This window comes from Cucumis melo, chromosome 8 (assembly GCF_025177605.1).
Source record: "Cucumis melo cultivar AY chromosome 8, USDA_Cmelo_AY_1.0, whole genome shotgun sequence".
Taxonomy (NCBI): Eukaryota; Viridiplantae; Streptophyta; class Magnoliopsida; order Cucurbitales; family Cucurbitaceae; genus Cucumis; species Cucumis melo.
Window position 1 is genome coordinate 7,829,914 of NC_066864.1, and position 26,761 is coordinate 7,856,674.

General features: G+C 34.4%; 1 protein-coding gene across 1 annotated transcript; it reads left to right on the top strand.

Moving 5' to 3' along the window:
* Window positions 1-1,846: 1,846 nt before the first annotated feature.
* Window positions 1,847-22,868, top strand: LOC103500947 (DNA polymerase delta catalytic subunit). Its single transcript, XM_008464415.3, has 30 exons — window positions 1,847-2,232; window positions 2,338-2,448; window positions 3,275-3,381; window positions 3,467-3,626; window positions 4,080-4,275; window positions 4,395-4,530; window positions 4,715-4,852; window positions 5,593-5,670; window positions 5,841-5,932; window positions 6,230-6,296; window positions 7,394-7,465; window positions 8,382-8,468; window positions 9,543-9,662; window positions 9,747-9,845; window positions 10,482-10,589; window positions 10,702-10,797; window positions 10,938-11,003; window positions 11,131-11,187; window positions 11,376-11,463; window positions 11,555-11,634; window positions 12,910-13,023; window positions 13,355-13,469; window positions 13,556-13,728; window positions 13,861-13,932; window positions 14,938-15,012; window positions 15,083-15,172; window positions 15,261-15,421; window positions 22,212-22,285; window positions 22,376-22,463; window positions 22,624-22,868. Exons 1-30 carry the CDS (start codon window positions 1,980-1,982, stop codon window positions 22,709-22,711), a joined length of 3,261 nt encoding a protein of 1,086 aa, XP_008462637.1. The 5' UTR covers window positions 1,847-1,979; the 3' UTR covers window positions 22,712-22,868.
* Window positions 22,869-26,761: the final 3,893 nt, after the last annotated feature.

Consider the following 26,761-nt stretch of genomic DNA (forward strand, 5'->3'; position numbering starts at 1 on the left):
TAACAATTGGTCGCTGTTGATTAAAATATTCATTCGACGACAATAACGTATAAAGTTATAGGTCACCAACGATCAAAATGATTGGTCACTGACAACCAATAATCGACAATCAAGACAATAATCAAGATGATTTGGAGTTGATAGTTAAGACGATCAGTCATTATAATCGTCGATTGGTCATCATGGTCGATCGTCAAGTTGGTTAACGTTTGTTGTCAACGATCATAAATGATCAATAGTAAGAGATTGAAGTAATTTTTTTTGATAAAATGACATTCAATTAAAAAAAAAAAACATATTTCAAACCTATGAGTTTGGTTTCTTAATCCTATCAATTTTATTCAAATAGTCCAAATACGGTTTAGCAAAACCGCTAATTCCAAATCCATAGGTCAAACACCAAACTAAAAATTTATATTTTGGAAATTTAGAGAACAAGTGAGTTTATTTTTATAAATGCAAGACTAAAAATATATATTTTAAAACTTAAAGCCATGTACTCATCGAAACCTACAAACTAAAAAGATATTTTTTGTTAGGGGCTTTTGCAAATTTAGCAAAATTAGTTTGATAAATTAGGTCTATATCACACTACTTTTAATTTTGCAAAAATGACAAAAATGAAGTCAAGCCCGCATTTGAAAAATGAAAAATTACAAATATACCCATTATAATTATCAACATTTTCACGCATTATTTGATGTGTTGTTGATACACTTGTTATGCTTTGTTGATACGCTAAATGAATTAAATAACACTTGTTACACATTATTGCTTTGATACATTTGATATGTTGTTGATACATTTGTTGAGCTTTGGAAATAAACTTAATAAATTAAGGACACTTGATGCACTAAGCATGATATATTACATTATCGATATACTTGATTAGGTTTAATACACTTAATACACTACTGATAAACATTTTATATCTTCGCCGATACACTCGACAAATTTATTACTCGATGCAGTTCATATGTTTGATACCCTTGATGTACTGTTGGTATATTTTATATATCTACCGACACACTCGATTGATTAAAATACATTTGAGATTTTGACGATACATTTAATATACTTCACTAATACATTTTGATACACACTATATGTTTGCTACACTAAGTTACATCATTCATATACTCAATAATACTACGTTAAATTTCATAAATTTTGAAAAAAATGGAAATCATGTAGTAAGTATATCAATCAACTAATACATATAACATAAGTACATTACAACACCAATATACACTACTGATACAAAGTGGGAGAAAAAATAACGATTGGCGCCTTAAAAAATGGGAGAAGAGATATGAGATGATCAGGACATTAGAAACGTGAGAATAAATAAGTTACTGAACAGTAGTTTGAGAATAATAAAATATTTAAGATGAAATGTATTTTAAAAAGTGTGAATGTTGTCGTGTTAGAAAGCAACTATTTAAAAGAAGTTCGAAGAAAGAACTTAAATTTAACAAAAAAAAATGATCGAAAATTTGAATAAAAAATAGTGAAAAGAAGGAGATAAAGATGTCAAGGATTTTTTATTTTTTAGAGAACCTATAGAAAACTAATTTAAAAATAGTATTTTAGAAAAACAAACATTTTTTATTATGAATACAAATACGAGAGAGAGAGATTTACAAAGAAGAAGAAGAGTAAGTGGGAGATGAAGCATCAAATGGAGACGATGGATAAATAGAGAAGATTGTATGGGGTAGTGTGATAATAATAAAAATTTTAAATTATGAAGCACAATACAATTTTTGTGTTATTTGTTAAAAAAAACCCCTAAAATGAATACTTTTAATTAAAGATTCAACGTTGAATTATAAAATCATAACGAATAATAATATCCGAAAATTAATATCTGAAAGCTGTCTTCAAAACTGGCGGGAACCCTACTCTTCTTCCACCTTTCCCTCTCTTTGTTTCTACTTCCATTGCTGAACCCACCCTCTCACTAAAAAACCCGAGCAATGAACAACGGCAGCGCTCGGAAAAGTCGACCGCCCCCTCAGCACCCATCGCCGGCTCCACCGCCAAAGCACCAGGCACTTTCTCAAGAGGAAGATTTCGTCGACGAAGATGTCTTCCTCGACGACAATCTTCTCGACGAGGACGCTCTCATCCTCCGCGACATTGAGGAGCGTCAGGCCCTTGCTTCCCGGATTTCGAAATGGGCACGTCCACCTCTTTCCCAGGATTACCTGTCCCAGTCGAAGAGCATCGGTGAGTCGAATTTTGTTGTTATACTTCTGCCAGGGATGCTACATTCCATGGTTTTGATTTTGACCGCGTGTGTGTCGTTCTGTTTCTTTTTTTTTGGCGTTTCAGTGTTTCAGCAGTTGGAAATTGACTATGTGATCGGGGAAAGTCACAAGGAACTGTTGCCGAATTTGTCTGGCCCAGCCGCTATTCTTAGAATTTTTGGGGTTACGAGGGAAGGTTTGTGTTCTTCCAAGAAATTAAAATTTATATGCTATTCCAACGAGCAATTTTGTCCCGAAGAAAATGGTAATCATTAGTTAGATCTCTTGAAGTTCAGCTTGTGTCACCATTGACATTATCCCTCTCCTGTTATCATTGGCGTGAATAGTACCATTACTTTGAACAGAATTGCCAAATATTATGAGGACTTTTGCTACCGTCGTTGGATTTTGACGGACCAGGTTTATTTGGAGAATTCTGCTGGAAAATATTTGTGGTGCATTCCTTGTCTTATGACTGCCCTAGTTTCTTTTTTTTCCCCATTTTAATTTCCATACTTGTTTCAGTGGATGCTACTCGTTTAGAGTAGCAAGCATTCTGATGGGCTGGAAGGAGTCTCTCCAAGTAAATTTTTCAAACAAAATTTAAAATTGAGGGCACACCCACATTATCTCTCAGCTTGCTGCAAGAGCAATCTTCATGATGTTAAGCCACACGTAATTTGGTGCATGCACGATTAAGTTTAAATTGTCTACTCAAGCATCAGAAAGTCTATAAGTTTAAATTGTTTACTCAACACCAGAAAGGGATAGATCTCAACAAGAAAAAGTCATAAAGAAAGAACGAGACAGATAATTTTTTATGGAAAAGAATTCTGGTAAAATAACAACAGAATAATTACACGGATTTACAAGGCAGCACCATCTAACAATAATTTATAAGGAAGCTCTATATCTGATTCTTTCCATTAGAAGTTTTCTCTGAGGTTCATTGTTGCAAGTTTTACTCGTTTATGTAAAGTCCAATATTCATCTGATATACTATTGTGTGCAATATATATCAGGACATAGTGTATGTTGTCATGTTCATGGATTTGAACCATACTTCTATATCAGTTGTCCTTCAGGCATGGGTCCTGATGATATCTCTCTTTTTCACCGAACTCTCGAGGTAAGCCTTCTATTACTAATGTGTTAAAATTAGTAAAGTTAAAAGTTCTAACTGATGCTGTTGTTGAATTTGGGACGATGGCTAGGCTAGAATGAAGGAGGTAAATAGAAACAGTAAAGCACCTAGCTTCGTGCGTCGCATTGAGTTGGTCCAAAGGAGAAGTATTATGTACTACCAGCAGCAGACTTCTCAATCGTTTCTTAAAATTGTAGTTGCACTCCCAACAATGGTCACCAGCTGCCGTGGTAATTTATTTATTTATTAAAAATATTTTTTCATTCATTTTTTTCAATTATATATATGTGTATATGAGTATATATATCTTTTTCGAGTAGTTTTTCAATGGGAAATGCGGTGTAAGTTTTCTATAGCATTCACTATTTTATCTTTTTATGTATGCTGTCTAATAAATTACATTTTCCGTTCTGTCTCTCTTTTCTTTTAAAAATGTTTACTAACAGATTACCCCAAATGATTTTTTCTTATAACATCCACATGAGAAGTGCCCTTTTTTACTCTTCTTAATATATTGTCATTTCTTACGACAAAAAAAGTTATTGTATGATTTTACTCTGATGTAATTTTTTATTTCACTTATGAAAATTATTTCCTTCTTTTTTCCCTTAAGAAAAGTTTATACGAGAAGTATGAACTCATGCTTTATCTCATTTGCAACATCATCAACATTTTTTTTCCAGGTATTCTTGATAGAGGCATACAAATTGAGGGCTTTGGTATGAAAAGCTTCATGACGTATGAAAGCAACGTGCTTTTTGCCCTCCGTTTTATGATTGACTGCAATGTTGTTGGTGGAAACTGGATTGAGGTTCCTGTTGGAAAGTACAAGAAAACTGTTAGAAGTTCATCATATTGCCAATTGGAGTTTGATTGCTTGTATCCTCTTGTTCCAGAGGTCTTCGTCTCTGTATCTGTTGCTTTAACTTTTCTAATTGAAATTCCACTTTTAGATAGGCCTTATAATCTTAACAATTATCCCTTAACACACATCATAGATATTCAGACTTGATCAGCCATGCCCCAGAAGGGGAATTTTCTAAAATGGCTCCATTTCGGATATTGAGTTTTGATATTGAGTGTGCAGGGCGTAAAGGCCATTTTCCTGAGCCTACCCAGGATCCTGTGATTCAGGTCTAACTCCTTATTTCATCTTATTGTTATTTTGTGTACTAAAATCCTTTTATTGGATTTTCAGTTATGAGTTCTGTTCTCTGTCATGGTTTGGGCTGTGGTTTTTTCTGAATAGATTGCTCTTGTTTCTTGCTAAAAAAAGTAATTTTGTTTACTCCTTCTGAATGAATCTACCGACATGTAGGTGGCAAACCTAGTTACTTTGCAGGGAGAGAACCAACCTTTTATTCGGAATGTCATGACCCTTAACTCTTGCTCTCCTATTGCGGGTGTTGATGTCTTATCATTTGATACAGAACGTGATGTATTGCTGGCTTGGAGGGTATGATTATATTTATATCACATCTTTCATAATTGCATTTCATTGTTGTTAAAATGAAAAGTATACTTTCTGAAAAAACCTTAGGTGAATCCTGCAGTCACAAAATAACTACATATCATATTTCTTAAGAATCTAAATAACTTTCTAACTTCTAGACTTATGCATAAGGTTTGAGCACATGTATATTTAGTCTGTAAATTTAATTAGTTTCTTATAAAAGAGAGATTCAATCTTTAAATTAGTTTTGTTGTTGAATTAATTATTGGAGGAATAACAATAATGTCTAACTCTTGCCCTTAGTCTTTCAATGAAACATTCATTGCTGGCTCTTTAATCAATATATCAATGAGTAGTCAAGACACTGTAACCTAACTACGGCTAATGCCAAAAGATAAGTTATTAGCTTAGGATCAAATGAACGATTTGTTTCCATACTTCTAAATAAAACAATAATCAATAGGTAAAGAATACATGCTCATGTGCTTTAGTAACAATTGGTGAGCATGAAAATGCATGGATATCTTTATCTCTTTGCAATTTAAAAACTGCAGTCTGAAAGTTTTTGTTAATAGAAATGTCTGAGCATCAAAGAAAGGGGACATATGTCAATTATTTCCTACTATGATGATCTACTTATGATGCTGCAGTTATACATCAAATTGACTAATGGTCTTTTGATTAGTGTGTAGATGTGAATTATGTGAATAATTTTTATTGTTACGGGAATATATTTGTTGCAGGATCTAATTCGTGAAGTTGACCCTGATATAATAATTGGATACAACATCTGCAAATTCGATTTGCCATATCTAATCGAGGTGATTTTACTAATTTATTTGGTTTATAAAGTTCTTCGTAATATCTTTTGGGGATAAAGAGTTCACTGTGATTGAGAAAATGTTATGTGTTGTAGTTGTCATTGGTTACTGTTGCTTATGTCTATTCATTAAATTCATACTAATTCACTTTCCTGATTTTCTGGATGCAGAGAGCTGAGGCACTGAAAATACCAGAATTTCCATTATTGGGTCGTATCAGGAATAGCAAAGTCCGTGTCAAAGATACAACTTTTTCTTCAAGGTATGCATACTTTAATTCTTTATTCATTATTTTTCTTTCTGATGAGAAACATGTACTTCATTTTATTGATGAGATGAAATTAGGAAAGGGAGCAAACTATGCCACAGAATTACAAAAAGCTTTACTCTTCATAAATAAAATTTTCCATGGAATAACCTTTTTAAAGCTCAAATTTACTGAAAATCAAGTGATTATAAATTGTTATCTTGATGGGAATGATTTTTCTTTTCTGTTCATATTTATTTCAACATTCGTTTGCTTGATGAGAAATGAATTTTGTTGTTAACTAATGTCCAGACAACTTGGAACAAGGGAGAGTAAAGAAATAACGGTGGAAGGAAGAGTTCAATTTGATTTACTTCAGGTTTTATTCTTTACATACATTAAATAATTAGCATGGACAATGCATGCATGCGGAATTGTAAATTTCATTTTACTTTTTTATAAGAAACAATTTCATTGATCAGATGAAATATCGAAAGATGTACAAAATGGACCCAATAGGAAGGGGTATACGAAAGATGTTTCCAATTTATAACAAGAAAGGAAAAACCATGACTTTAAAATGCCGGAAATTTTTATTTTATTTTAAAACATAAAAGTTTTAAATGAGATTTGTTTAAACGTGAATAACTAAACTGCTGTATAAAAGCAGCGGATATTTGAAATACTTTGCTGGTATTTTTTAATTTATTAATTAAGTGTAACGATTATTTTTCCTGACCGCTTAATATTTTGTAAATGTATGTTCCTACTGAATGAGAACTAGTTGAATATATTATTCTATGTCATTTATTAAAAAAACAGTATTCTAGGTTTTGACAAATAATAATCAGGGATATAAAACAGAAACAGAGGCTGAAACGAAAAAAATGACTAACCAGAAGTGGGAGCAGTGGATATACATGTGGGTCTACCTCCGTCGATTGCCGGTCGATGGAGGTCAAGGTCGAATCGAGGTGGTAGAGGAAAACTCTAGGAACCAAGCTTCGAGAGTACATAATAACCTTTTATATTGGTGAATAGATAGTGACCAAAATACTAGTAAAGGAAAAATAAATAAAAGGAAAATAATAATTAGGAATAAATCTAATTTAATAATAATCCCCAATTTCCTTTTAACAGGTTGCTGTTAATACATCTTCTGTTTCTTATTTTAAAAAAAATGTAATTTGAATGTTTGAATCAGTTTTCCAAGTAGTTACTAAAATATTTTTCTTTACGTCTGAAAAGTTCTATACATTCTTTTAATCTTTAACTATAAAAGATAATCGAACTAACATCTTGAATGTTTACATTTATTGAAGGTAATATGATTTTATGAAGGGACATTTGAAATAACCTTGTTAGGGAGGGTATAAACTGGTCATAAAATTATTTCAGCCTTTTAATATGTTTAGAAAAAGTTGTTCTGAGTTCATCACAGCTTAATTTATCTGAAGTTTTGGTTCTCTTTGCCAGGCTATGCAACGAGATTATAAATTAAGTTCATACTCGTTGAATTCTGTCTCTTCACATTTCCTTTCTGAACAGGTGATGCTCAAGACTCCTCTCTTGATGTGAATACATAGTATAGTTTGTTTCTCCTGACAGTTAATATGTATGAATTCTGGATTGGGATAATTGTTTTTTTCTTCTTTTTTTGTAGTTTACATAATTTGTTTCTTTTCTTTTGGAGACTAGTTTACATATATAAAAACATTTCCCTTTTTTTAATAAAAAAGATTACGTTTAGTTTACCAAGAGCTCAATAGTCATAACATATTTATATTTAAATTTGTTAGGAATAATGAATTATCTAGCTAACCATCATGGTTTGGCTTAGTGGTAAAAAAGAGGCAAGGTCATGGTTTCCATCCATGTTGGCCATCTACGTAGAGATTAATTTCCTACAAGTTTTCTTGACACTCAAATGTTGTAGGGTCAGAACCTGCTCTATAAGATTAGTCAATGTGTGTGTAAGCTAGTCCGAACATTCATGGATATATAAAAAAAGAATTATCTAGCTTCCATCATTTTTTAATCGTTCGATCATTGAAGAATTTTTATCAGCTTCATCACGTTTTTGAAATCAGCAATGTGGAATACGAACTTTCTTTTGTGGTTCTGATACTGAGCACTACAAAATAATAGATTACTTATCATGTGACTTCTGCTTGATCATATTACTCTTGGCTTCAGACCCCCTATTTATCAGCTTCAAAGAAGTTTATTTTGTGGTGCTCTGTTTCGAAAATTCTTGGCTTCAGACCCCTTCTTTCCGATTCATTGTTGAAGATTGGGAATAATGAAGTAATACACTAGCTAAACCATATTACTTCTAAAATTCTTCTTTGCTAGACTGCTTGCTACACTGGTTTTTTACTGTAAATTACTTATATACTCTCAATAATAGCTTGTATATATCCATATTCATTGTTGTTTTGATGATTTATTCTTGTTTCTGCAGAAAGAGGATGTCCACCATTCAATAATATCAGATCTTCAAAATGGTAATGCGGAAACAAGGAGACGTCTTGCTGTTTATTGTTTAAAGGTGCTTACCTCAACTCATTTTCCTTTTAGATTTTCCCATCTTATTCTGTTCTACATTTACTTACTATTATTATTATTTTGAGGCCATCCATTTTCCAATTGAACGATCCTGCAAACTAGTATTGACAATTGTGAGAACATAGATGAAAAGTTTCTTTTAGTACACCTCATTCGGTGTGGAGGGAAGCTGTTCTCTTACATTTTGAGGTTGGAGTCTTATCTTGGATTAGCTTACAAATGGTTGCCTACTTGGAAAAAGGCTTTCTTCTCTATGGGAGGAAGACTCACTCAATAGGTAAGTGGTTGAGTGGGATTCTTAGTTATATTTTATCTCTCTTCAGAATTTCGGTTCAGTAAGTAAGATTATTAAGAGAGTGAACGGAGAACTTTTTGTGGGAAGGGATAGATGGGGAGGGAGGGTCCTATTTGGTTAGGTGGGAGATGTTTGTTAAGCTAGTAGAGTAGGAGGGATCAAAGGCTTAAGATTATGTAATGAGGCTCTATGGTTATGTGGTTTGGTGGTCCTTCTTGGAGTCGCTTTGTGATTGAAATTTATTGTGTATGGGTAAGACCCAGTAAAAAACATTGGGAATGCTTTTGCTTCTAGCTCTTTTCTTTTACTTCATTTATAAGATGTTCTGTTGGGGAAGGCTTGAATGTTCTATTGTGATGGTTCTTCTACCTTGGAAGCATTTATATTTTGAAAATCCTGGTAGGTTCTGATCCGATGGAAGCCTTGATCTGGTAGGTCTAAGCCTTCCATGAATATACATGCTTTTTTTCTAGATGATAAATGCAGTATCTTCCCTCAGCCTTTTCTTTTTGTCGTTTTTTTAGAAACCACGTTTGTTGATTTTCACATGCTAGGTTTTAGAATCCCATGGTGAAATGTAGAAATGAATATTCCTACAGGCTACAGCCATCAAATGCAATGAATTTTGTTTAGGCATTTCATTTTCTTGGTTTTGGAAATCCGTTGAGGCTGTTGTTTCCCATCTTCTCTTTATAATCTTTGGCAATGTTGAACTTTCTTAAAATTCTATTGGTTTTATATTTCTGTGGTGTGGGGATTCAGGATGCGTATCTTCCACAACGGCTTTTAGATAAACTGATGTTCATTTACAATTATGTGGAGATGGCTCGAGTAACTGGTGTCCCTATTTCTTTTCTTCTTTCAAGAGGGCAAAGCATCAAGGTAATCCTACCATCTTTTAATTTTGTATTCCCTCCTGTTGATCCAATTCAAATAACTATTGACAATTTTAGGAATTTTTTTCAGGTACTCTCTCAACTCCTTAGGAAAGCAAAACAGAAAAACCTCGTTATTCCAAATGCTAAACATGCAGGATCTGATCAAGGAACCTATGAGGGTGCTACTGTAAGTTCTTGGACATCTTGTACCATTTTCTTGGTATCATGCTATTTTATTCTTATTGATGCTTTTAAGTAGTAAATGATAGTGGTAGTGTCTCTTTATCAACAAAATCAGTAGTAACTGTCCTGATCTGAGTGTCAATCTGTACATGCCTCAGAATTGAAATGTTCATTAATTTTGTTCACGGGTGCAATTGGTTTGCTTCTCTTAAACCCTTTTCCTCGATGAGATTGAACTCTTAAGAGTAATTTTGATTGGCATCCTAGTATATATTCAGTTTCCAACTAAAGGAAAAATGTTAGTGGATGCATACCATCCCTTTGGTTACAATATGATATTAAAAGACAATGAAGTTGGTCTATAAAAAAAAAGGACAATGAAATTGCGGACTTTTAATGGAAATACATCTTCTGACAATTCAAAAGAAGACCATTAAAAAAAAATGCTATTTTAAAGCTCAAGTACAACAGCTCAAACCATTGATTTTTTAAAGTCGTAAATTGATATTGGTTCAGTTGGGTTGTTGTTCAGATAACATAATATCTCCATTGAAAATATACAGTTTATAGCTTCTTCGTGGAGTGCTTTACACAATTATTTTTGTAATGCACAACGTTATCTGATTAATCTGAATTGCAGGTTTTGGAAGCGAGGGCTGGGTTCTATGAAAAGCCCATTGCTACGCTGGATTTTGCCTCTCTATATCCATCCATCATGATGGCATATAATTTATGTTATTGCACTCTGGTGACACCTCTTACATATTTTTGGCTCATAGAATACGCTTTTCCTTTCATGCTGGGAAATTATTCTCAATAAATTTGGAGGAAGCCTTTTAACTTTGAACTTTTTCTTGAAGGTGACTCCAGAAGACGCTCGCAAGCTAAACCTGCCCCCTGAACATTTCAACAAAACCCCATCTGGTGAGATATTTGTCAAGCCAAATTTACAGAAGGTCAGTGGGTGAATAATTTCAATTCTAGGGAAAGATAACTGATTCTTTAATATGTTTATGATCAACCTGATTAAAGCACACATCCTGCAGCAAATGTTGTCTTTCTAACTAATGTACCATATACCTTTGATATAATTCAGGGGATACTTCCTGAAATATTGGAAGAACTATTGACTGCTCGGAAAAGAGCAAAGGCAGATTTGAAGGTTGTTATGTTGCTCTTTTCAACATTGCCTTGTTGCGTCACACAATCAGTGTACTATGCTAACTTCATTTTATACATCTGGTTTATTTACTCATTTACTACGTTTCTTCCATGTTAACTTTATTTAGGAAGCGAAGGACCCTTTTGAGAAGGCTGTGTTGGATGGTCGACAGCTAGCGCTGAAGGTACGCTTTACAATTTTGTTTTTATGTAGGTACGTACCTACGTACGTACATATGTATATCTATGTCTCTATCTGTGTCTGTATCTATGTATCTATCTATGTATGTATCAGTGTATCTATCTATATCTATGTATCTATCTATGTCTGTATGTTTTTCTTGTACTAACGTGTTACTTGCTACCTTTTTAGATAAGTGCAAATTCTGTGTATGGGTTTACAGGAGCCACTGTTGGTCAGTTGCCTTGTTTAGAAATATCATCAAGTGTGACAAGCTATGGTACACTTAAAAATATAACTTATTTTATTTTATTCTTGATTAAATTTTTTATATTCGACTTGTTCATATGATCGAATTGGCTATCTTAAAGGCCGGCAAATGATTGAACACACAAAGAAGCTTGTGGAGGATAAATTTACAACGCTTGGGGGATATGAGCACAATGCTGAGGTGAGGATTTTTTTTCTTAAAAAAAAAAATTATGAATAAGAAAGAATTTCATTGATGTATGCAATTTGAACACAAATGGGTAAAAAGAAGGATCACAATCTAAAAGAAGTTACAATAAACTTCTCCAATTGGACAAAAGATAGGCAAAACTAAGTGCAAAAAGGCAATCCAATGTACATAAAGATATATAAAGGTAAATAACATTATCAACGAAGTTCACATAGGCCATTTCCTTGGTTCCTAAAATGAAAAATCATTTGATTCCTTTCCTACTGCACCAACGGCAAAAAAGCAGAAACTAAATTCTTCCATATGAAGAGGTAAATTAAACTTTTTTTTTTAATGGTAATTTTGGAAACAATATAATTTATGTAGCTCCTGTTTCCTAGCTTATTTATACTCAAATTTGCAGAGAAACTCTGTCTTGCCTTTTATTAATTTGATGATCATTTGCTACATCTTTAAATGAGTCGTGTAAAACAAGGGAATCTATATGATTAAAGTCCTAGGAGCACATCAAAGAATGAAGAGATAGATATAATAAAAACAGAAAAAAGTTAAGGGGATGATTTTCAATTTTGATTTAGACAATTACATCTTGGACTTTGTGGTGTATCTTTTAATTTCTGTATTTCAAGCATGTTGGAAGATTTTGTTTTCAATCTTTCATCAACATTTATGTCATCAAAGCCTTGTTGAAGTTTGGTTCGATAAGATTCAAAGAGGTTCTTTAGTTGTTCGTTTTGAAGCTGCAAGGATCATTGGTTCCCTTTATTGTTCTCTCTTTAAGATTTGTGTTTTTTCTAGTCAAATTTGTTGTTTACCTGGAGGCTTTTAATTCTTTTGTCAAATCTTTATTCTTGTGAATGGTTCTCTTGGGATTCTACTTTTATATTTTCTAGCTCTTCATTTTGTATCCTTGTAAATTGAGCAATAGTTTTTTGTCATTTATCAATGAAATGAAAATTGCAGAACTAACAACACATTTGACAATGGACGCAAATATTCTAATAGATCAGGCAGTTCTAGTCAGTCTCAAAGAATCAGGCCTACAGCTAGCTACTCTTTTTCCTGTTTAATCTCTTAACCTAAGATTTTGAAGTCCCTTTGGCGTTTTGCTAATTGTTGAATCATTGACCTAAAAACATGTCAGATGTGTCCGTATGGTTAAGGGGACAGGCTTGAATTGTTAGATTGTCAATAATTTGATTCTTCGGTTGCATCAATCCGTATTTCATCGATGATCTTATAGAATTCAGTATTTTATGGTTTTAGGTAATCTATGGTGATACAGATTCCGTTATGGTACAATTTGGTGTGCCCAGTGTAGAAGCAGCAATGGTCTTGGGAAGGGAAGCAGCTGAGTATATCAGTGGTACTTTCATAAAAGTAAGTTGATTGGCGTTATTATGATTTCTTCTTCTTCTTTTCCCTTGTTGATATGCTGCTAAATGCCCTGCACGTGCTTTTCCATTCATTTTATATGTTTATTCGGGTATTATATATGCATAAGTTATAGTTGTGGTTTAAAATCTGAAGTCAACAGTGAATCGAATAAGTAGCTAGTTGTCTATTTATTTTTAATACTTTTCTAGTAAGTTGCAATGCTTAAAATTATCGGATCTGTAACTTTTTCTTATAAATTTTCCTGTGTGTTCTTAGCTGATGTTTTCCTCTTTGGCATTCTCAATTTTTTTTGGTGTCCGTTCGTGGATTGTAGCCTATCAAGCTAGAGTTTGAGAAGGTATATTATCCATATCTGTTGATTAGTAAGAAGAGATACGCTGGTTTATTTTGGACTAACCCAAACAAGTTTGACAAGATGGATACCAAAGGTAACGATGGAGAAGCTAAAACAATTTCTTTGTCCATATTTAAATTTATTTCCCTCCATGTTAAATATTCCATTTGACATCTGCAGGCATTGAAACAGTTCGAAGAGACAATTGCTTATTGGTGAAAAACCTTGTAAATGAGTGCTTGCACAAAATTCTTATCGATAGAGATGTTCCTGGGGCAGTCCAATATGTGAAGAACACAATTTCAGATCTGCTTATGAACCGTGTGGATCTATCACTCTTGGTTATCACTAAGGTTGGAGATATATCTTGACTATTTCTTCTTCAATCCCACTAGCTGTCAAGAAGTATCTTTGTGCATGTTTTTTTTTGCTTCTAGGATATGAATTTGAAGGATTTGTAGTGCACTAAATTATTTGATCCACAGGGACTAACAAAAACTGGAGATGATTATGAAGTGAAGGCAGCTCATGTTGAACTTGCTGAGCGCATGCGTAAGGTTGTGGTGTTTCATTATAGTTTATTTTCCCTAGTTTCCTGACTCTTTATTTGGTATCAAATTCCTTCACTTCAGTTTTTTAGATATTGTGGATTTGAAGATTGGTATATTTCTTATTATTTCCTGTACAAAGGTAAAACTCTTGGGGATGTTTGGGCACCAACTTGAAGTTGGTGGAGTGCGGTATCATAGCCCACTTCATGTTTGGGGTTCAAATTATAATAGTTGGTGTTTCCATCTATTATAACCTACAATTAACTATAGTATTACCATTTCAAATTTGTTTTTGCTATAGTGTTTACTATTTTCTACTACCAATAAAATAGTATGCACCTTAAACACAGAACACTATAACCAGACTAAAATAGTTTACACTATAATAACCCACAAACTCTATAATAATCACCAAACCCTTCCTTAATTTAAAGAGTGAGGAATAGTAAAAAAAGGGCAATAAACTAACAGTAAAAACTGGTTCAATTATTTTCTTGGCATGGGTAATAATGAAGGGAATATTTTAGGTTCGTTCACTCATGTAGTGTTCAATAGATGCAATCTTAGGTTCTGGCTTAAGACATACCTCCTTCCTATTTATTCTAATATTTATTTTTCTACTATGTATCTGTTGTTTGGTTGCTCTTCTATTAGTGAAAAGGATCAAGGGTGAGTGGTTTGCATTTGGTTGAACAGTCTATATTTAATCCCATAGTCTTGGCGGCCTTGGGATAGAGAGTCCTGTGGACAAAAATTGAGGATAAAAAAGTATTTTGGATATGGTCCCGAGGTCATGAAGGTCTCAAGTTTAAAAAAACTTCTCCGTTCTACACATCTTGTCTTGATCTTTGTGATATGTTTTCTTATTTCATGACATGATTGCTTGAATGCTGTCTGAAGGAAAAATTCATTTGTGATTCTTGTAGTTGTAGAATTACCTCGTTTATTGCAATCGGTGTCTGGTCTTAAAAGTTAAAAGAAGATTATCTTACTTAGTTTTATCCTTAATAGCGAGATGCTGCCACTGCTCCAAATGTTGGCGATCGTGTACCTTATGTGATCATTAAAGCAGCAAAAGGTGCCAAGGTAATCTATTCAATATTTCATCCCCTCTGATGCTCAACATGTATGAAGATTAATATTGTATTACTATCAGGCATATGAGAGGTCAGAGGATCCCATTTATGTTCTAGAGAATAGTATACCGATAGACCCTCAGTATTATCTTGAGAATCAGATCAGCAAGGTTTGATTTCTTTATGGCTTACACTGTAATTTTTTTGTTCTGTTTTCTTGAGTTACATAGCTAACAAAAGAGTATGTCTAAGTTGCAGCCGCTTCTACGAATTTTTGAGCCCATCTTGAAAAACGCTAGCAAGGAACTTCTACATGGAAGTCACACGAGATCAATTTTTATTTCTACTCCATCAAACGGTGGTATAATGAAATTTGCTAAAAAACAGCTTACCTGCATTGGCTGCAAGGCTCTTCTAGGGTAATTTTAACAGCTTTGCTATCCTTCGTGATTTTTGCTAATTTGAAAGGCATATTTTCTTTTTCTTCTAACGTTCGCTGTAGCAAGTTCAATATTTTGGTAAAGTGAATTATGTGTATGTATGTTATTTGTAGACCATAATCGCTGTGTCTATGGTGTGAATTTTCCCCAGAACGGGGGAGTAATTTGTTCAATCAAAAGAATAGGAGTTAGGACTTATCTTGGAAGGTTCTCCTTGTACTTTTGTACTTTCCTTCCAAAGCTCCCAGAAGGTTCTCTACAAAGCACTAGGCTTCCCGCTAAGGCTCCCCCCAATCCTCAGGCACTTAACAAATTACTTATAACTATTGAAAGTAATTAACACCAACATGAGGCTTACGTGGAAACTCGAGAACTGGAAAAAAAACCACAATACTTTAGTTTTTATTACTTTTCTTATGAATGAATACAAGAAGAGTAAGAAAGAAAAAAGATTTAGGAAATAAAATCTTCCATATTATTCTTTCTAAAAATACTCTAAAGGCAAAGCCCTACTAATTCTAACGCTCCCTTTCAAGTTGGGACGTAAAAATCAAGTAGTCCCAACTTGCTAACACGAAGGTCAAATTTGAGAAGCCCCTTGGTGAGAACATCAACCTGTTGGCTCGAAGGAATGTATAGAATGCATATGCTTCCACTGTCAAGTCTTTCTTTGATAAAATGCCGATCAATCTCAACATATTTAGTTATATCATGTTGAACTAGGTTAGCAATACTAATACCAGCTTTATTATCACATTAAAGCTTCAATGGTGTCTCACACTCCTGATGAAGATTTGACAAGACTTTCTGGAGCCAGATTTCCTCACAGATTCCCAATCTCATAGCTCTGTATTCGGCCTCAGCGTTGCTCCTGGTCATGACACTTTGCTTCTTACTTCTCCAAATTACAAGATTGCCCCAAACAAAGGTACAATAACTGGAGGTAGACTTTCTGTCAACAACAGATCTTGCCCAATCCGAGTCAATATATGTCTCAATTGTCTTTCTATTTGTTTTTCTAAACATCAACCCTTTACCAGGTGTATTTTTCAAGTATCTAAGAATTCTGTTAACAGCTTCCAGGGTTTCTCATAGGGAGCCTGCATGAACTGGCTGACAACACTCATAGCAGAGGAAATATTAAGACGAGTGTGAGATAAGTAAATTAATTTACCTACAAGGCGCTGATATTGTTCTTTATCAATTGGAACTTGATCATCAGAGTTTCCTAGTTTATAGTTGAATTAATAGGAGTGTCAGTAGGACGACATCCCAACATACTTGTCTCGGTTAGCAAATCAAGGGTATATTTTCTTTAAGACACGGAGATACCTTCTTTAGGTTTAGCCACCTCCATTCCAAGGAAACATTTCAGATTTCCCAAATCATTGATTTCAAATTCATCACCCATTCTCTGCTTTAGTTGATTGATTTCTGTTTGATCATCTCCGGTCAAAACAATGTCATCCACATAAACTATTAGAACAACAATCTTCCATGTCTTGGAAACCTTTGTAAATAAAGTATAGTCAGAGTGCCCTTGACTGTACTTTTGGGACTTGACAAAGGTAGTGAATTTGTCAAACCATGCTTTGGGAGACGTTTCAGACCATATAGGGATTTTTGGAGTTTACACACCTGCTGACCAACTTGGGCTTCAAATCCTAGCGGGGGGCTCTTGTAGACTTCCTCCACAAGGTTTGCATTCAAAAAAGCATTCTTAACATCCAACTGGTATAGAGACCAATCTTTGTTCACAACAACAGATAGCAGGACTAACAGTATTCAACCTAGCAACTGGAGAAAATTTCTGAATAGTCAATACCATAGGTCTGAGTAAATCCCTTTGCAACTAACCTTGCCTTATGTCTATCAAGAGTATCATCTACTTTGTATCTGAGAGAGAACACCCATTTGCATCCTACAGTTTTGTGTCCCTCGGGTAGAGCACATATCTCCCAAGTTCTATTTTTTTCAAGAGCTTTCATCTCTTCCATAATAGCATTATTCCATTTAGGACACTCTAGAGCAATATAGATATTTTTCGATATTATGGTAGAGTCAAGGCTGGCTGTAAAAGCTCTAAACTATAGAAATAGATTATCAGGTAACATAGTTGCAAACGAGATGTTTAGTACAAGACCTGGTACCTTTTCTCAGAGCAATGGGAATGTCAAGAGAGGGATTATACTCATCAAGTTTCTCTGTATGACCCTATTTAGCTTCATTGTTATTGGTTTCTGTTATGACCTCAGTCTTATCACCACGGTTCTTTTCTTCCACATTTTCAAGAACAGCAACATCAAACCTATCATTCTCACTCATCGTATTATTAGTACAAGGTTTTGTAGGATTTTCCATACCTTGATTTCGAGGAGGTTCGAAGTCTTGGACTGGAGCCGACAGCTGACTAGTAAGGGACTCAACTTCCTTTATGAGATTCCTCCTGTAATACGTTTTCCAGGGAACTTGGTTTGTGGGTAGGATTCTAGGATGAGGATCAATGTCAGACACGGTACTAGGAGTAGGTTCGATAAATTCAAAGGTGCTGGTAGACTCTTGACTCACACTTTCCCCCTGAAGATGGCTAATGGGAAAGTAAGGTCGGTTCTTACAGAAAGTAACGTCCATAGTGACAAAGTATTTCCTGGACGGCGGGTGAAAACATTTATAACTGCGCTGGTGAAGGGGATACCCAACAAACACACAAGCCTGAGCTCGAGGAGTAAATTTGGTCTAATTAGGGCCAAAATTATGGACATAAGTGGTAACACCCAAACACATGAAGAGGAACCTCAGAAACAAGACGAGTAGAGGGGTAAGACTCCTTAAGACAATCTAAGGGAGTTTGAAGGTGGAGGATACGAGAAGACATTCTATTGATTAAATGAGCTGTTGTAAGAATAGCATCTCTCTATAGGTATGAAGGAAGGGAAGTGGAAAGCATAAGGGAACGGGCTACTTCTAAAAGGTGATGACTTTTTCACTCGACCACTCTATTTTGTTGAGGAGTGTAGGCGCATGAGGTTTGGTAAACAATCTCCTTGGAGGCTAGAAATTCACTAAGATTATTGTTTTGGAATGCTCGACCATTATCACTCTGAAGAATTGCAATTTTTGTATGGAATTGTCTTTCAATAGTATGGTAGAAGTTTTGGAAAATGGATGAAACCTCATATTTATCTGTGATAAGGTAGACCTAGGTAAGACGGGTATGGTCATCGATGAAAGTTACAAACCACCGCTTTTCCGATGAGGTGGTGACCTTAGAAGGACCCCAAACGTCACTATGGATGAGGGTAAACAGTTATGTAGGTTTATATGGTTGTGAGGGAAGAGAGACCCGGTGTTGTTTAGTCCGGATACGCATCACAAGATAGAGAAGAGACATCAGGTTTAGAAAAAAGATGGGGAAATAAATATTGCATGTATGTAAAGTTTGAGTGTCCCAGCCGAAAATACCACAACATACAATCTTGTTCAGAAGTGTTAAAGTAGGAAGACAGTAAACTAGCCCTAGAGAAACTACTACAGGAGGTATCATCATCAAGAATGTAAAGTCCCATGCTATGTCGGGTAGTGCCAATCGTCATCCTCGAGCTCATGCCCTGAAAATAAACAGATTCAAGTAAAAAGATAGCTTTACAATGCAACTCACGAGTGATATTGCTTATAGATAACAAATTGTAAAACAGTTTAGGGACATGCAAAACATTCCGGAGAGCAAAACCGTCAAAGGGAACTATTTGTCCTTTGCCAGCGATCGGGACTAGAGAGCTGTCGACTATTCTGATTTTTTCATTATCGGCATACGATAAGAGAAAGTGTTTCGAGAAACCTGTCAAGTGATCTATAGCCCTCGAGTCTAAAATCCAGGGATTCTTCCCATCAACGCTAATAATCCCAAGGGATCGAGACATACCTGACTAAGCAATGATACCCAGAGTAGGAGTCTCGGTCTGGCTTGCAGTAGGACTAGTTGATTGAGAAGTGCTGGCAGGGGTAGTCTCACTAATGTAGGCACGTCCTGAGTTCTGTTTCTCGTTGGAGGACTGTTTCTTACCTCCTGGGGGATGACCGTAGAGTTTCCAACGCTGATCCTTGGTGTGCCATTGTTTTTTGCAGTGCTCACATACAGGGATTGGTTTTCCATTATTCTTGTCATTATCATGATTCGAGGATCGAGCGCTAAAGGCAGTAGAGTCAATGGTAGGGGTAGTAAGTACGCCCATGGCATTAGTGCGATCCTCTTCAAGGCGGACTTCAAAACACACTTCCATGAAGGAGGAAAGAGGTTTTTGTCCGAGTATACGACCACAAACAGTATCAAATTTGGGATTAAGTCTTGCAAGAAAGTCATAAATACGGTTAACCTCTTCAAGTTTCGCATATTGTGTACCGTCATTTGGTGTGTCCCAAACTGTCTCTCTGCACAAATCCATCTCTTGTCAGAGGAGAGAGAACTTGTTAAAATAGGTAGTCACGTCCAGGGTCCCTTGTTTGCAATTATGAACCTGTTTTCGCAGTATATACAACCGAGAGGCATTCTGTCGTTTCAAGCAAAGGGTCTGAGTTGTATCCCACATATCTTTTGCTGTGGTCGAATATAATAGAGGCTTGTCGATCTGAGGTTCCATACTATTAATCAGCATGGACCGAATAAGCGAGTCCTCTCCTTTCTAGAGTTATTCCAAGGCGTCATCGGGTGGAGGACGTACAGTCTCTCCAGTTAAGAAGTCGAACTAGTGGCGACCTTCGAGGAACATCTTTACTGATTGAGACCAAGAGAAAATAATTTTGCCCATTTAATTTTTCACCCGAAAAGTTCCCTGTAGACGAACCCAAAGAGCTAGTTATATAATTTGACGGTAAATTAGGGAATGAAGTTACCGGGTTCTTGGAATACATTGGCAACTCGGTTGGTTTGGAATGCGTTGAAGACTCGTCCGCTTTAATGTCCGATTTGTTCTGGGGTTGATCAATCCCGTTACCAGAAAACAACGGTTGCTGTAAAGGGTCAACTTACAACATATTCTTACTGTATAGGTTTGATAGATTTACTGTTGAGGGTTGCAGAGGGCATAGGTGGCGCGTGGGAATGCAGATGGTCGGAAGGGTATGATTGTTGGACATCCGACAACGTGTAGAGTGGAATGGGCTGGGGGGTGAGATGAAACGGCCTTGGCGCGTGGGCTCACGCATCGAACAAGAGCGGTGAGTGACTCACTTTTTGGTTAGACGGCAGCACGTATGGCTACGAGACTACTCCCATTGGGTAGATCAGCGGTTTCTGTAGGTTTTGGAGCAATTTCTCCATGGCGGCAGCGGCGGCGACGACGGGTTCAATTTCGATTTGGGTTTCTCCTAAATTAGTTTCTAGGGTTTCGTGATTGCTTTGCTCTGCTACCATATTGAAAGCAATTAACACTAACACGAGGCTTACATGGAAACCCGAGAACCGGGAGAAAAACCAAGATACTTTAGTTTTTATTATTTTTCTTATGAATGAATACGATAGGTACAAAGAAAGAGAATAAATAGAATACAATAGGAGTAAGAAAGAAAAAAGATTTAGGAAATAAAATCTTCCATATTATTCTTTCCAAAAATACTCTAAGGGTAGAGGCCTACAATAACAGCCAATCCTCGACACCGAATGACATACATGAATGAAGACCAAAAGCCATAAAAATTTGATTCCAACCTCACTCAGCAGACTTAGGAAGAGGTGCTCCCGATTCTCCTTTTCTGTTAAGCACAAAAGCGCCAGGGGTGATTCCAATTTTGCATTTTCCTTGGCAATCTGTCACGAGTGTTCAAACTTTTGTGAGCAAGACTCCAAAGAAAAACTTTTATCTTCTTAGGGATGTTAAATTTCCAATTTCGGTTGATCAATGGAGCTTGAAGCTTTGGTCTAGTTTTAATAATCTTCAAAAAGAGCCAAATGACTGGATTCCTCCTATTTTAGTTTGATGCACTAAAGTTTTGGTACCCTTGAATCATAGACCTAAGTTTGGTTTAGGCGTTTGATCTTCCAAGGATATTTTGTTTCTTACTTTCATGCCTGACCAGAAGACCTCATGAGAATGTGCGAGCTGACTTGTGCCTTCTATTAGTGATGGTAGAGGGTTACGCTGTTTTTCTATCAAAGCTTCTACATCTGATATTGAAAAATAAGAAACTCTCTCAGGGTCAGTTAAATGCCCAAAATTCTCCGTTTAGGTTTGCAAAAGAATGAAAAAGAGGAGATTAATCCTCGAAATACAAGGAGAGGACAAAAGCCAAAAGAAATAGAAACAAAACAACAAAATGGACAAGAGAACAAAAAGACCAAACACCAAACTTCAAAAAACTACTAAAAACAAGAGCAAAATAAAAGCCAGCACAAATCAGAAATATGAGATGATAGTAGAGTCCCAGCAACGCGAAACCAATAGAAGTTTCTAAGTGGTAAGTTTGTGGGAAACAGGATTTTCCACAATTTTAGAAAATTCTAAAAACTAACCACTGGAGAGCACGTGAATTGGCTCATGACTAAAGGGTTGGAGCAATAAAGCTGGAGTTGATAGTAATTTTTATTTCCATTTTGCTTACTGTTCTGTTTCACAATAACGAAACAAATTATTCCAGACTAACACTGTTTTGTTGCGTTGTTTTACCTTGGAACACAATTTAAGTTTGGTGAATATTACCTGAAATGTTAATATTTGAAAGTCAGCCTGGCAATGTTTTTTCAATAAATTCCGTACTATTCTTGACTGTACTCCAGCAAGGCAGACAAAACTCTCTGCTCACACTGCAAAGGAAGAGAAGCTGAACTTTACTGCAAAGCGGTTGCAAATGGTAATCTTCTTTCTAAGAATCTATTCCAAATGTCTAGTTTTTTGAATTCTCACCTGGATAAAATTTAATTTATTGTTGACCTCGATCCAGTGTCTGATCTGGAGATGGTTTTTGGGAGGCTTTGGACACAGTGCCAAGAATGCCAAGGGTCTCTTCACCAAGATGTCCTCTGTACGAGGTATTATTGTTTTATCTTCTCGACGTCATTCTTATGACTCACAATAATTACTTTTTTCGTAGTATTATTAATGTGGATGCAAATTTTTTATTTTTTAACTCAAATGTTGCTTTTATACATTTCTTTCATAGTTTCACGAGTGCTATATTTTGGTTTACAGTCGAGACTGTCCTATATTTTATAGAAGAAAGAAGGCACAAAAAGACATGGCTGAAGCTAAACAGCAATTGGAACGTTGGAATTTCTAATATCATTGAAAGGTTTTCTTTTTTCTTTTTCTTTTCCCATGTAGTTGATGACTAGAGAGTTGATCTTGTTGCTAAAGCCTCCATCCTGTAAATTGTTATGCACTAATTGATCAAAATATTGTTACATAATTTGTATATGAACTTCTGGTTCTTGTCATGTTGTGCATTGTTGGGTATTTTTCTTCAAAGTTTGCGGTTCTTTCGCACGATAGTGGCCATCCTCTGGGTTAGTTTGTAACTTCTGTTCGAATAGTGAACCCGCATCTAATGGTGCCATAGAGAGCCCGAATAGAACAAATTGTTGGGAGAGTGGGGAGGTTTCTTTTTACCACCTTGGATTTATAAAAAATCACGATTGAAGGAATGAGGTTTGGGCTTTGCTATGAATCTTAAGCTTCATTGGTTCTTTAATGAAACCATCCAAAGAACAAGATTAAAGATTGTTTGAAATGTTGAACTATAACATAATACTTTGAACGCCCAAGTTAGATGTTAGTGGCAAAAAGGTAGTGACAGTCTGTCTTGTGAAGAAGTCTAACCTCAGAAGATTGTGAAAGCTTCCATGTATAGAGCAAGTGTTTGTGTTCTCCTGTATTATTGTAAAAGTGATGGAGTTGAAACTCTTTTGAAGGAGTAATGCTATTAAAGATAGTCATGCTAAGAGCCAAGGGAGTTTATCATGTGAATCAAATTAAGCAAAGTGTCTTGAATTGAGTGGATGATTGTCCACGAGATATTGGTGGTAATGCTACTTTGTGTGGATTTAGTTGAGGCAGCTAATGAGAAGCAACGGTGTGTTGTCATGTTCGAGTCAAAAAATCTTAAATCGGCATGATTGAGCTAAGAAAACATCCCTTTAAAGTGGTTGCTTATTGTCCTTTGTTAGGAATTCTGATGTCATTCAAGATGTTGGTTCAACTTGTTGTACCGTGTCGATACCTGTTTATTCAACTTAGAACTGTTGTACCGAGTTGAAAGGCAAATATATACACATACAGTAGTAAACTGAGGAAGAACAGTTGAGTTATAAAGTAGAAGAGGTTTCATTTTCCCAACGTTTGAGTGGAAAATACCAACCTTGTGGATGGAAGAGTAGCGATAGTGACGGAATGGATCCTTGCCACGAAAATGTGGATGAAGAATGGTCAACATGTGAACAGGAAAGTAGAATGAAATTAAATTCCACTAATAATGATAAAAATGAGAGAGCACTAATGAAAATTATTGGCTATCATCTTCGCACTAGGTTTCAGTGCAGAATTGGGAAGCAAAATGTCAACCAAAATCTTTGAATTCAATCGAAAGGGTCAGAAACAGAGGTGGAGATTGATGCTTCATTCTACATCAAAACAAGACGCATCCCTATCAATCCAGGTATTATCGTTGCAACTTTTTAGGCATGGTCCGACGATTTCTTATTCCATCTTTTTTGTTCTAATGAGATATACATGTTTCTTTTTCCATTACTCTTTCTTCTTTTTATTTTATTTTTAAATTTTTAGTTGAGGTCACGTTTACAAGTAATATAAATGTAACAAGATTCTACTGACGAATCACAAATATAATTGGATTACATTTACTCATGTTTACCTAAATATTTTGCAAATGTAATGTCTTTTTACATTTAACATTATCGTTACTGTTTAGGGTCAGATAATGGTAATGTTAATTGTGGTATTTTTATAATTCTCTCATTGTAAATAGAATGAAAGTATCGATAATGGTAACAATATTTTTAGTCATTTTTAACAACAAATTTGACTGAGCACCATTTGCTACTCAATCAAATTTTGGGTTTTGATTACAAACTTGAAAGTGGGTTCCATATTTTATAATCATTATGATAAAAATTCTGTGGCTCACTTTTCATATTATGTCTACATTGAGGCTAAAGTTTTTCTTTTTCTTTCATATCGCCAAGTTTAAGGTAAGATTAATACTTTTCATCAAAATACGGTATTATAGGTTAGGCTAAGGTTAGTTCGTGGACTTTCAATTGTATGTTTATTTGATCTTTAAACTTTGTCTAATAGGTCCTTGGATTTTCAATTTTATATCTAATAGATTATTTTAAAAGGTGTCTAATAGACTATTTAAGTTTCAATTTTACATTAACATGTCTTTGATTTATAGTCTAAACATCTTGTTCTCTTTAATATATATAATAGATTAGATTATTTTTAAAAATATCAAATAGATTTGAAACTTATTAGATACAAAATTGAAAGTCTAGAGACATTTTAAAATAATCATAAGTCAATTTGAATATAACTAAGAGTATAGAAAACCAATAGAAACATGAGTAAACTTTGTAAATTAAGCATGTTAAGTTTTATTTACGATTTTAAAAAGAGAAAACTATCGTAAATGATAAAATTATCGAAAATATTTACAAAATATAATAAAATTTTAGAATTTATAGTAGATGTAGTTAATGTTGATACAAATGTATGTGTGGTTGATAAAGTTCTTATTCTCTTCCAATGAAAAAGCCAACCATGTAAATTAATTATTATTAGATTGAAGTAGTCAATAATTGGGACAAGAATTGCACAACGCCAAACATATCGGAGGCATGAGCCTTGTGGTCAACTTCCATTATCACGTGACCATGTTCTTTTTATCTTTTTCCTCCTTAAAAAAAAGGTTTGTTATTTTTGTCTTTTTATGAAACCTTATTCTTTCGAATCTTTTTTTGTTTCTTTATCTTTGAACCAAAAGAACCTTAAAAAACAAACTAACGGGGCTCTTTACCCTCCACCAAAAGAAAGAAAAAAAAAAGTATCATTCACATATACATACAAATACTAATTCCAATCAAGAAAACATCTTACCCATAAGCCCCCGTACGACTCTAATATCTACAATCTAATAATACATTCCTTTTATCTTCAAATATATCAAAACAAACCAAAATATCATTGTCTATCCAATTATAAATTGTGACAACTTTGTTATATTTGAAAATATTTTCAATAATTTTTATTCTTTTTTTTTTGTATTTTTTATAATCATATTACGTACTTTCAACTATTAATAAGAACTCGGCCCTTACAAGTTGATAAACACTTTACAAATAGTCTCTACAGTAAGGCTATTTACGAGACTTTATCAAACCACGAAAAACTAAATTCTAACTTTCTAGTCATAAGACTAAACTTCTAATCATGACTTAAACGTTAAGGGAAATAATTTCAAAAGACAACTTTTACAAAAATATATACCAATATAGTTGTTTATTTTGTAAATATTTTGGTTAATTTTATTATATCTAAAAGTAACACTTATATTTATTGCAATAGATTACGGGTATATAGAGAATCTCACCTAGAGGAAGGAAAAAAAAAAAAAAGGGAAAGGGATGATTCATTGCATCTCATATTCTTTTTCTTTTTTAAAATGAGAGGCAAGAAGGTGTTTATAAAAGTGTTAGAAGTTTTGTCATATCTTTTATTTCCTTCGTCGACCCGTTGCTATAACTTTATTATTTCAACAAAAACATGGCATCATCAAATTATATACACTACACTTTTGTATAATAATCAATAACCTTTGTTTTTCTATATCCATATCCATATTATAACTATAATACTATACATATACACAAATATTTCCAACACTATATAGTTATAATGATTAAATTAATGTAAATCCAACTTTGAATTTGAAAAGTGTTTGTTTTTTCGCATAATATCCACTAAGAAAAGGGGTTGGTCGCCGACCAAAGCTTTGTCATTCAACACTAAACACCCAAATATCTATCCCAAGAGTCATCACACCTATTTTAATTCTACCCTTCAATTAAACAAACAGACATATATATATATATATATATATATATATATATATATATATATTCATAACACTTTTCATGAAATTGACTTAAAATAAAAATTCATATGTTTTTATTGAACTTTTTTTTTTTAAAAAAAATTATAGAAGTTTATTTAGTTTTTAATATACTAGAATATGAAACTTTATTAAACTAATAATGTAATATTAACTTTTAATTTAATCACGGAGAAAAAGTAAGGTAAATAACTAACGAAA

Excerpts from the sequence above, each read along its gene's own strand:
- LOC103500947 (XM_008464415.3), top strand. The coding sequence starts at position 1,980 with ATGAACAACGGCAGCGCTCGGAAAAGTCGACCGCCCCCTCAGCACCCA. Across the intron at positions 9,663-9,746 it reads CAAGAGGGCAAAGCATCAAG|GTACTCTCTCAACTCCTTAG; the intron begins GTAATCCTACCA and ends AATTTTTTTCAG. Across the intron at positions 11,464-11,554 it reads ATCAAGTGTGACAAGCTATG|GCCGGCAAATGATTGAACAC; the intron begins GTACACTTAAAA and ends GCTATCTTAAAG.